The sequence below is a fragment of the Equus przewalskii genome, chromosome 2 (assembly GCF_037783145.1).
Source record: "Equus przewalskii isolate Varuska chromosome 2, EquPr2, whole genome shotgun sequence".
NCBI classification, from domain to species: domain Eukaryota; kingdom Metazoa; phylum Chordata; class Mammalia; order Perissodactyla; family Equidae; genus Equus; species Equus przewalskii.
The window spans coordinates 33254439-33266684 of NC_091832.1; the positions used below are offsets into that span (position 1 = coordinate 33254439).

Consider the following 12246-nt stretch of genomic DNA (forward strand, 5'->3'; position numbering starts at 1 on the left):
GATGTAGGGCTTGTACTTTGAAAGATTTTTACCACCTAAGATAATAAAACTATTCATATATTTTCTTCTAGTTTGATTATTTTACCTTTATTTTCAATTGATATGGAACTTATTTTGATGTATATAATAAGATTTGCATCCAGCTTCTTTTTTTTTTAACCAAATGACTTGTCTCTTGTTTCAGTATTATTTATTGAATAGTTCATCATTGCCTCCTTGTTTTGAGATATTGTTTTAATTATTTACTGAATTATCGTATATACCTGGGTCTGTTTCTGGATTTTTATATTCCATTGATCTGTTTCAATGCCATTTCTGTTCTGTCTTAAATACTGTAGAGAGAATTCCATTCATATTATTACTGGTTTTTGGAGTTTTTCTTGTTGTTTCATTTCCCCCCTCTCTCCCCCCATTGCAACCTTCAAATCATTTTAAGGCCTATCCAGTTCAGCCTGGCAGCTTTTATCTTGAGTGTCTGGGTTTACCTCATTATTCCTGACACCTTGGCAACCTTTCCTTGCCTTCAAAAAAGAGGTTCTCTCTTTTTCAGATGTTTGTTTTATAAGGTTGGTGTTTAAAAAAAAGTTTTCATCAATCTGATTTCCTTTAGCCTGGGCATACCTTCTCTAGTTTGTTACATTGTTCGTTTTTATTATTTTACACTCTTTGGCGTCACACATTTAGGTCACCTTTTGGTTTATATAAAGGCATTTGAGTTTGTGAACCCCCTGTTACTGTGTCTTCAGGTGTTTGATGTACTCCCTCCCTTGTCTTCTTTTTTCCAGCGACTTATACCACAGTCTACCCTAGTTGCTCACATGATACTTAAGCATCCTGTCATATACAAGATTAAAAAAGAAGTCAAGGAAGGTGGCCCCTTTCTGGATAGAAACAACGTGGGCTTTGTAAAGAGAAATATATTTTAAATTGTACAGAGGAGTATTTAGGGACGATTCCAGATTTGTTGCCTTTTTTACCTATTGGTAAACATTCTGTTTAAAAAAATGAATTCCTCTGATATTTAGGCCCAAACCTACTATTGTTCCTTGAGGTCAGTACTTCAAATTTAATATATAAATCTTGAACAGAGGAGATTCTCAGGTAGAATGTATAAAGGAAATTCGTTTCTTAGATACTGTCAGGTATCCAATATCCTGTCATACTTTAAACTCCCTTATCACTGTAGTTGAAAAGTGAGAAAGCTTTTGTTTTCTACTGCCAATCAAAGCATTGATTTTGAAAAATTTGGGGGGGAGGCAATTTAGCATTGACATAAACTATGAACTGCTGCAACAATGTGAAGTTGCCAGATCAACCCTAAGCTTTTAACTCTGACTTCCTGAGCATCTTTATTGAACTGTTTTATATTTTGATACTAATTGCCCTTCCAGAATGATTTTTATAAATTTTCATTCCCACCCATAGTGAAAGTAACTGAAGCACCATGATTTTGAAATCCCTTAAATATACTCTCAGCAGTGGAGATCATGTACCTATGTTCTCCAGCTCCCCAAAGGCTTCATTTCCTTATAGGGATCAGAATGCATACAGCATTGGAGGTAATGTTTTGAGTCACAATATTCAGTATGTTTCCTGATTTTTCTCACTTACCAATTAGATAAAATAAGCTATAATTATTTGTGCTTTGGAAAGATAAGGAACTCCTTTGTAACAGGCTATTTATAGTTATTTCATTGGGAGAAAAGAGATTAGAGGTTAAACTAAAATTAGAGATTATCCTAAATGAAAATTAATCAAACAAGATCAAAGTATTAAATTATATTGTATTTTAATATATTATCATTTTCTTGGTAGCATCAGAAGGTTAGAGAATGTTAAAGCTGAAAGGGACTGTAGGATCTTTAGTTTCTTTTCGTTTTACAGCTGAGGAAACAGTACTTTCTTAGCATTTTGTGGCTGTTTAACTATGTACTAGATATTTGGAACTATGATTTAACCGACATGTTATCTCACTCCTTTCTTATAAATGTTTGTACGTAAAATCTTTCTAGGTTTTTGTTGCTTTGAAATTGTCTGTGAGTTGTGTCTTTAATGTGATTGAACGTATTTTTAGATTGAAAAAACTCTCTGATCTATACAGATTTATAGGTATCAATAGCCTTTTACTGTCTTAAACATCTCACCTTATCTCTGGATGTCATTTTGGTGACCTACTTCTAGCAATCACCCATTTCCATTGTTAGTAATTTCCCAGGGAGTTGGAATAGTTAATATTTTCTTCCTTTCAGGTAAATGACACAATTTATAGATCTTTCTTTCCTGGGATATGCAGATGACTGTTGAATAAATGCTAAGTGGCATAGAATCTTTCCTTTGTTCTAGAGCGGTTTTCAACTGTAAAATTGAACTGAGTCCATATTTTCATTTATAGCTATGGAGCCTTCCTAATTTTTAAATTTCAATAATATAATTCTTTTCTAATGTAACTAAAGATTCAGAGTAGAGTAATGATGGCAGTACTATTCATTTATTTGGCCATGAATCAAAGTGAAAACAGTAACTCTTCATTTTTTATATATGACAATATAATTTTAGTAGTCTTCGTTTAGAAGTAATTGTGGAATATGAGCACTTTGATGGTGTAATAAATAGGTTAAATAATAGTATTTCTCCCATTCCTGTTATTCTGTACAATCCATATATAGTCAACTGTAAATTGCATGTTGTACATTCTGAAGAGAATCATTAGTTAAATGACATAAGATAAGTGATATGTCTCTAAACTGATATATTTCATTTTATATTCCCATTTTATGGGGGACTTATTGACTTAAAAATATCTTTTATTAACTCTCACTTTTAGGTGGCCCTACCCACCCAAAATTGTACATACCTAATTTCCCCCTCCCCTCCAAAAGTAAAGAAAAGAAAATCAGAATTGTGCGGGGAGCTCTGCTGTGATGGGGCTGATAGAATTCAGAGTAGAAGATTATAGCTATCAAAAAATTGACCTTACATCTCCGAGGAGAGACACTGCTTTGTTTTGTGTAGCCCTCAAATCCAGAACAATTACCTGGGTGGACTTTGATCTAGAATGAGTATTCTTGTCCTTTTTTGTGTAATTTTTGTTCCCTTTACATTAAACAGTTGCTGAAATCGCTTCAACCTACTCTGCTGAGTTTTGATGGACATTGGTGATTCCAAAATTCTGGCTAAGTGAAAATGAGTTTCCTCTTAGCTCTGAAAGGCCAGATATTTTACTTAGATTTCTGACTCTGAAAAGATGCCATCCTTGACTCAGAACCTAAAGACATTTTAAGGTGAAAGTGCCTTTAGAGACTTTCCAAGTTGCATTTCACCTATGTGATTATGTGTACAAATTCTAGAATCACCCTTCAGTATTGTTTTCTTGAATCAGTAACTGGTTTTAAAACCCATCGTGTTTTGTTTGTCCTGCTTTTGGCAGATGAACTACTTTGCTAGGTAGTTTATAAGTGAAGTTGACCAAATCCTTTTGGTCTTTGGGAGAATGTTAAATTCCCTCTCAGGTATGACATCTATTGTTAGGTGGGAAGTCTGTTTGTCCTTGGAAAGAACATAGAGAATGTTTTGTGCTAATGATTGTTGTGCTGTTGTCTCTTGCTGTGGTTAATAGTAATCATCTCTTTTCCTTCCCTTTCCCTGCTGCCTCTTTCCTTTCCTTTCCTGTCTTCTTGTGTACTTTTTGGATTTATTAAACTGGCCTATATATTTTTTCCTTGCTTTCCCTTTTTTTTAATTTTGTGATCTCCTGCCCCACTCTGTCTTCCCCACTTGCTTGGGTTCCATGTTGCTAGTTTTTATGTTCGCACGCTCATTATCACCCTTTTTTGTACTTCAAATCCCAGCAGCTGCCCAGCCAGGTCCCCGAGCACAGCCCTGTCGTTTATGGGACTGTGGAGAGCGCTCATCTTGCTGCCAGCACCCCTGTCACTGCAGCTAGCGACCAGAAGCAAGGTTTGTGTATGACTGTTTTCCTCCCTCTTTAGTGTCTTTTTAAATTAATTACCTTGTCCTTAGTGTTTAAGAGTAAAATATCTGAGGATTCTTTAGATACCCACTTTTAAACAAAGGTTTGAGATGGGAAATCGGTGTTCTGCCTCTAGGAAAATAAAAAAGGGTGATTAGTAAAAGGTTTTTGTACATTTTATTAGTGTCTCATTGTCAACATATATTTATAGGTAAAAACTTAGCTTCCTTAAACAGTTTTTGCAACAAGGTTGGGTGAATAAATCAAAGTATATATTGTTTTGCAAGAGCACCACAGTTTTATTTATATATTCAACATGCTCCTGTGTACCTTGCTATTTTTAAAAACAAAAAATGTTTCTTCTTACAAGTTTGGCTTCTGTTGCCTCAGGTGGAGAGAGTACTGAGTTCTTGGTAAGTCAGTATGCTGTGTATCTTTGATTTCTTCGCTTACAGAACGGAATAAAGAAGACCTGCGCCACAGGGTTGTTGTGGGGACATGCCTAGCCTATAAAAAGGGCTTAGTAAATTATAGCCATTATTATTGATGCAGGAATCTTACTAAGGTCTCTACTCCTATTGACCGTGAACATAAAGTGCCAAATGTTTGTTGAAATAAATACACGTTGCCTTTTGGATTATATATAGAAAACTTTAAGGGAAATCTCATGCCAGAAAGTAGGATATCACAGGCTCTCTCTCTTTTCTGCCTAGTTGGATGTAGGTTTACCTTAGCTAAAGTTGGGAGACAGTTCTCACCAGGCACAGGAGGAAGCAAATGACTTTGAGCATGCTTTTATAATGTTTCTGACTTCATTCTAAGAATAAATGGAAATTGTGTGTTTTCTGTTTTCTTGAATCATTCATTCCTTTGAACTCCTTAATGTTCTATAGCTGGTTGTTAGTAAATTTACTTTCTAAAAATTATTCTTTAAAGAGAGTTTGGGAATTGGTGCATAAAATGGAGATATTTAATATTGTTGGTTTTTTACTAGATGCAACTTAATCACACTTACAGACTTCTGATGTATGATTTCAATGTTTTTTTACAGAATGCCAGGATAATATGGTGGTTTTCCCCCTTGAGTATTGAGGAGCCTAGGAAACTTGAACAGAGACAAGTCCTATATTGTATTTGTTTTATAAAATAGTTTTGGGCCAAAAGATAGGTAACAAACCCTAACCTGGCATGCTTATAAAACTTGCGCTGTCAGACACTTATTTCAGCTTTGTTTACGGTTAGAGAATCATGCACGCTTAACAGTAAATTTTTTAGTATTAAAGTCATTCACCTTGTAGGAGTGCAGTTTGTAGGCATTGTGGAAGACCACTTCCTGCCTCCAACGAGAAAGCAGTTTGTTTTTGTTTTTGGTGGGGTTTTTTGTGTGTGGTCGTTTGTGGGGTTTTGTTTTTTTTTTTTGAGGAAGATTAGCCCTGAGCTAACATCTGCTGCCAATCCTCCTCTTTTCGCTGAGGAAGACTGGCCCTGAGCTAACATCCATGCCCGTCTTCCTCTACTTTATACGTGGGATGCCTACCACAGCATGGCATGCCAGGTGGTGCCATGTCCGCACCTGGGATCTGAACCAGGGTACCCTGGGCCGCCAAAGCAGAACATGTGAACTTAACTGCTGCACCACTGGGCCGGCCCCGAGAAAGCAGTTTTGAGTAAAAATTTAGAATATTTTCAATCTGAGTGCAAAATTATTTTCAAGGTATTCCATTTAAAACTTTATGTCATTCCTTTTGCACAGTTGTAATCCTTTTACTAATTAGAATTATGCTAAGCGTATTGAATACTTATCATTCAGAGAGGCCTTAAATTATATCCTCTATGCAGACTTTGTAGCTGGACCACGATGTAAAGAAGTCATAATATACCTTGTTGATGATAACTCTGACCTGATAAGATTTTTAGATTATGAGACCTCTGTGTTGTGTTATATTTAGGCCTTGATTTCCAGAATTCTTGGCTTCTTCTCAGTCCTTTACACCTAGTGGAAATTTGAATTATAAAATCAACATTTCAAATTTGATATATGACATAGATATGAGTAAAATGGAAAATGTTTCAGGTTACCTTGATGAAAAGAAAGACTTGCATTTTAAGTGTATTTTATAGAGCTTATAAGTAACTCTTTGGGACTACTGCTGTTTTCCTCATAGTACCAACTATTCTCCAGAAAACTCAGTAAGGTAATTTTCTATTTCTAATTCTACCCATAGCTTGCCAGTAAATATATAGAATAGTTTTCAGGGTAGTATTTTTTTAACCACATGTATATAAATTCAAATAATTTTAGAAAGGTCTCACCATTTTTCAGAGTTTTTTTAAAAGAAATTTTAAAATTTTCTTCATAACTATAGATTCCTTTTGAAATTAAAGTAGGATGTTAAAATGCACTATTTTCAAAGATTCCTCTGCTACTCCCAGAATCAATAGATTCTGCATTCTGCACTCAGATTGGTTTTTCTCTTTCAATGGGAGGATCATTTCTGAGGATTTGCACTAGGTAACAGAATCCCATGTTAGCCCCAAAGTCTCCCTCCAGCTTGATTCACCTAAATACTTCTTTTTCCATAAGCCTTTTTTTCTGAATTAGAAGAATATAGTATTTGAAATCATTTTCAGGTTCCAGCATTGCTAATTATATGACCTTTGACCTAGGATCTCTAAAATCTCTAGTTTCCCCATCTGTAGAATATGAACATAATAGTTTCTACCCCAGTGATGGTTGTAAGTATTAAAGGACCTATGTATGCATAGTATTTCACCCAGTTCCTGGCACATAATAAGTGCTTAATAAATGTTAACTGCCATTATTAAGCTTCTGGTTTTCTCAGAATTTTTGATGTGAACAGCTGGAATGGTTACATGAAGACCAAGTTTCTAGACAAATATTCCATTTCCCATTTGTTTGGTACTTTATAAAGAGACAGAGAAGACCTCCACTTTGTTTATAGAGAGAAAGATGGTTGAATGAATTGAAATCTTTGGTGTTGATGATGTATAGACACAGCTTAAATGGTTATTGTTTGATGTTCTTTCGAGAAAGTTCGTTCAGCCCAGTGTACTGAAGATACGGTATGGATAATTCAAATAAGTTATTTGTGCCCTGGTCTTCAGGCCTTTTGAAAGCACTTGGTGTAGAATAGGTATTCTGTTGTAATTCAACCATTTATAGCAGTGTAGCTCTGCTGGGGCTCTCTTGGCATTTAGGACAGGACTGTTCTCTGTCAAATGAGACTATCCTTCAGATTTCAGGATGCTTAATCTCTGCCCATTAAGCACCTTCTGAGTCACATGAGGCTCAAGGCAAGAGAAAGCCACCCATCTAGCTGGTAGATGCCACCACCATATGAGAAAAGGGAACAGTTTTTTTCCTTCTTCTTTACAATGTGATACTTATTAGAGAAACCATAGATAAAGCAGAAAGAAAAAACTATCTCATTTCATTATCCAGAGCCATTGTTAATAAACTGTGTGTAATTCCAGACTTTCCCATGTGCATATCTTAGTATTTTTTCAAGTTACGAAATTAGGTTTATGCTCTACATACAGTGTTTTGCCCTGCTTTTTGTCTTTTTTGGGGTTTGTTTTTTTTTTTTGAGGAAGATCAGCCCTGAGCTACCATCTGCCACCAATCTTCCTCTTTTTGCTGAGGAAGACTGGCCCTGAGTTAACATCCGTGCCCATCTTCCTCTGCTTTATATGTGAGATGCCTACCACAGCATGGCTTGCTGAGTGGTGCCATGTCCGCACCTGGGATCCGAACTGGCGAACCATGAGCCGCCGAAGTGGAACGTGCGAACTTAACTGCTGCGCCACCAGGCCAGCCCCGTGCCCTGCTTTTTAAAAAACATATCTTTTATTATAAATAGCTTTCCAAATCATTAAATACTCTTTTAAAAGCCTATTTTAAATGATTGCACAATATACCATTAGATGCCCAGGCCACCATTTCTTTAACAAGTCCCCCATTGTTAGACATTTAGTCTATTTCTCTTTTTCTTTTCTATTATAGTGTTGCCTTATATATTCCAGACCTCTGTCTTTGCTCACTCTTGCATGATTATTCCCTTAGAAAAAATTCTTAAAGATGGAATTTCCACAAATTCCTAAAGATAGCCAAATGGTATATTTAATGCAATATATTAGGTTTCAAACTATATCATGTCTCTGCAAAGTATACTCTTAATAGTGAAAGTTCTTAGATAAAAATCAATGTTCTTTATTCAGATCTACTCTATTATACTTTCCAGCTTCCTGTATTAAAGCTTTAATGAATGAATTTAAGGACTTTTATTTCAGAATGAAGGGCTCTGAAAATAATTAACTTTTTTTGTTTCTGATTTTCTTCATTAATGTTTGATTTTTCTCAAGAGTATATTGTTTCAGTCTTAGGTCTGCTTTTGTTTGATTTTTTTAATATCAGAAATTTTATTTCCCCAAATTAATAATTGAATCAACATACTCATTAGACTGTTAATGTGAGAATTATCATTTTCTCTTGTTTAATTTACTACATCTAGGTTCCATTCACTGGTCATAAAGGGTGTTATTCTGATGTGCTTTCACGGTAGTATCATGTAATCTGGGTGACCCATGTAGCAGTTACTCCAGTGAGTTGGAAATTATTTTCATTTGATATTTATTTTAATAAATACATATTTATTATATATGTCTCTCATTATAATACATACAATAGACTTTTCTGTGAAATATTTGTGTCTCTTGTCCTGGCAATTTCGTCTGAGGGATTTGGCAGTGAGAGCCTCTATTGATCTTATTTCTTCACTACAGTAAATAGACAGAGTTCAGTTTACGAAGTCCTGGCCTCTATGCCCATATTAAAGTGAATTTTAAGGCCAGTAAAAGTAGTTACAGTGAATGAATTAGCCTTTAACAGCTTAATGCTAATATTTACCATCTATTTCTCTGATTTACAGATCATATTTTCTTTGACAGACTTAACTGCAATTTATTGTAAAGACTCATTTTCACTGATTCATAAAGATTTCTGGCAGAGAAAGTAAAGTCCCTTTCTGTTTAGATTGTCTTTTAGTAGTGCTTAAAATTTTTGTTTACATCTGATAAACAAACTCACGAGTATCTGTTTTTCCAATGGAGCCTGTTTTTCGTGCTCAGGAAGCACAAGTCTGGCAACCAGTGTAAGTCTCCTGTGCTTCATCCTCCCAGGGATGAGTCACGTATCAGTTTACCTGGAATTCTAAAATAGGGAAATTTTCATGAATTAGAGTTCCTTGTACTTTTAAGGTACCTTTATTATGATTATCAATTTATCTCTCACTCTTGCTTTCATTCTTTTTTTTGTCTATACAGACACACATTTACAGTCTCAGATATTTCAGAAATATATGTTATGTTCTTATTTTCTTGGACTTGATTTTCTGAATATAAAGAATATTTTTTACAATTGAATATACAAGATAAATTTCCTATTTCTTTTTTTCTTCCCTTTTTCTCCCCAAAGCCCCCCTGGTACATAGTTGTGTATTCTTTGTTGTGGGTCCTTCTAGTTGTGGCATGTGGGACGCTGCCTCAGCGTGGTTTGATGAGCCGTCCTATGTCGGCACCGAGGATTCGAACCAACGAAACACTGGGCCGCCTGCAGCAGAACGCGCGAACTTAACCACTCGGCCACGGGGCCAGCCCCAAATTTCCATTTTTACACCTTCATATTACTTCTGGTTATATAGCTCTTTTGAAAAATGAAAGTTAAGTTAATTTCTAAATGAATTTTTATCTTTAAGAACTTGATTTCACTAATAGTAAATTTCATTGATAATAAATGACACCATGATACTTTCTCTTAAAACATAGCTTTTTATACAAATAAAAATTCTTTATAAAAATTCCCTCAAATGCAGAAATATAGAGAATAAAAAATACCAGTTTATAATAATTTAATCTCAAGTTATTTGCCCTTGAACTGTCCTGCCACTATGGTGTATTTTTGGTAGAAAAATTTTCTACAGGGAACAAGATACAGTAGAGATGAATGAAGGTCTCTGTACCTTAAAGAAAAGCCCCACTGTCATCTCAAGAATGGTTTAACTTTAGTTTTGATGAACTTTTTCTGTTGTATTCTTGACGTAATCATTTAGTGAGTTGATTCCTTCTCTTACTCCAAAATAAACTTTATATGTATTGGAGATCAAGTATAGTGGGTGTAATTAGAAAAGACAATATGATCATGCTTTTCAAGTGGCAGAATAATATTTTGGTCTCTCTTCTGCTGCCCATCATTTATGGTAAGAGATAAAAGAATTAGCTTAAAATATACAATATAATCTCTGATGCAAGAATTACTCTTAAAACTCTTTTATTTTTTTTTTCCTAGAAGAGAAGCCAAAACCAGATCCAGTGTTAAAGTCTCCTTCCCCAGTGCTTAGGCTAGTTCTTAGTGGAGAGAAGAAAGAACAAGCAGGCCAGACATCTGAAACTACTGCAGTGGAATCCATACCAGAGCTTCCTCTGCCTCCATCACCTACCACTGTTTCTCCACTTGCTCGAAGTACAATTGCTTCCCCAACCTCTGCTGCTCTTAGTAGTCAGCCAATACTCACCACTGCTATAGATGATAGATGTGAACTCTCTTCCTCAAAAGAAGACACAATTCCTGTACCCAGCCCCGCATCTTGCACAGAAACATCAGATCCTTCACCAACAGACATAATTGATGATGATATATGCAAGAAATCTTGTAGTGTAGCACCTAATGATAGTCCACTGATTGTTAGTACTAACCTAATTAATGAAATGAATGGAGTTAGTGAGAAACTACCAGCCACGGAGAGCATTGTGGAAATAGTAAAACAGGAGGTATTACCATTGACTCTTGAACTGGAGATTCTGCAAAGTCCCCCAGAAGAAATGAAAGTGGAGTGTGTCCCAGCTCCCATCACCCGTTCCACAGTTCCTTCCTTTTCTCCATCTCCTCCAACTCCTCCAGTTTCTCCTCCTCTCACGCCAGTCATTATTGCTGCTGCCACCACTAATGTTAATACTGCTAGTGCTCCCACCGCAGTCCAGAGAGTCTTAGAAGAGGACGAGAACATAAGAACTTGCCTTAGTGAAGATGCACCAGAGATTCAGAATAAAATAGAGGTAGAAGCAGATGAACAAATGGAAGAGATTGTGGATTCTCAAAACTTAAGTTCAAGAAAGAGCCCTGTCCCAGGTAAGCTGTTCTGCCATTAATTATCTTATGCTTGCTGAACATGAAAAAGAAGCAGTATTTGAGTTATTTTTTAGTTGACTACCTTCCTTGACTTCTTGAAACATCAAATGAATGCTGAAATTCCCAGTCTGATTTCTTCAATGGTGTGTTTTAGTGCAGCCTGCAAAAGAGTTACTCCATTGTCTAAAAATGCAAATGAAATTTCACATATGCAAAATGCCTCCAAGGTATATGTCAGTGTACATGTGTCTTTTGTTTTTATTTTTTTTTTGCCTCGTTCATATGAATCTGTTCTTCGGTGATTAATTTTGTTGCTTTGGGGCTGGAAACCAGTTAAACCTAGCATGGTCAATGGTCCTTGATCCTGTCTTCGCAGAATTTTAAAACCCAGTCAATCCTAAACTTAAAGGAACTCCTCTGTACCAGACCTCTTCTTTAATCTTGGATTTAGGAAAGTAGCAATGAGAATGTCAAAGGTTTATAACTAGTTCTGAAAAATGAAAGTGCACTTTCTGATTAACTCACAGATAAGTTTAATGCTCTTCCACTTTATTTTTTAAATTTTCGTTTTTCCTGTAATATTAATTTTATCATTAGTATTATCAAAGTATTCTTCCCAATTCAAAATTATTTCTTATTAATGTAGCATCACCTAGGATCTTAGAAACTAACCATTGAGTTTTTATAATTTTTTCAAAAGTTATGTAAGGCCTATCAACTATTCTAGAGTCTACAACCCATAAAAATGTGACTTTTAACAAGTCGGCATGGCCCATCTCCTGCAACATTGCCCTACGCAATATAATTTGCTCTCAGTATACCTGTTAGGTTGAATTACGCCATTTGACAAATGACTCCTCCCCCAGAAGTTGGTCTAAATATGCAGTGGGGAGGCTTTAGTCACCATCTCCAATATTTACTATCTACTTTGAGCTGTCTGAATGGGAAGCTTGAGAAATCAACTACCTGATTCCTACTTTAAGATATGACTTTCCCATTCAACTCAGTTCTTGGGACAGTTTCCTCTTGCACGTCCATGGAAAGTGTCTGGTTCCTTGGGTCGGTAGAATAT

General features: G+C 35.7%; 1 protein-coding gene across 50 annotated transcripts in view; it reads left to right on the plus strand.

The window, feature by feature from the left end:
• The window catches only part of EIF4G3 (eukaryotic translation initiation factor 4 gamma 3), a 319678-nt gene that overhangs the window by 187719 nt on the left and 119713 nt on the right, over nucleotides 1–12246 (plus strand). For 23 of the 50 annotated variants that reach the window (XM_070599705.1, XM_070599794.1, XM_070599803.1 and 20 more), the window contains 2 exons: nucleotides 3852–3957; nucleotides 10335–11174. In XM_070599705.1, the coding sequence (XP_070455806.1) occupies nucleotides 3852–3957; nucleotides 10335–11174 (946 nt within the window). Of the gene's footprint in view, nucleotides 1–3797; nucleotides 3958–10334; nucleotides 11175–12246 lie in introns of all 50 variants that reach the window. The other 27 variants (XR_011534615.1, XM_070599696.1, XM_070599791.1 and 24 more) reach the window with 2 other exon arrangements.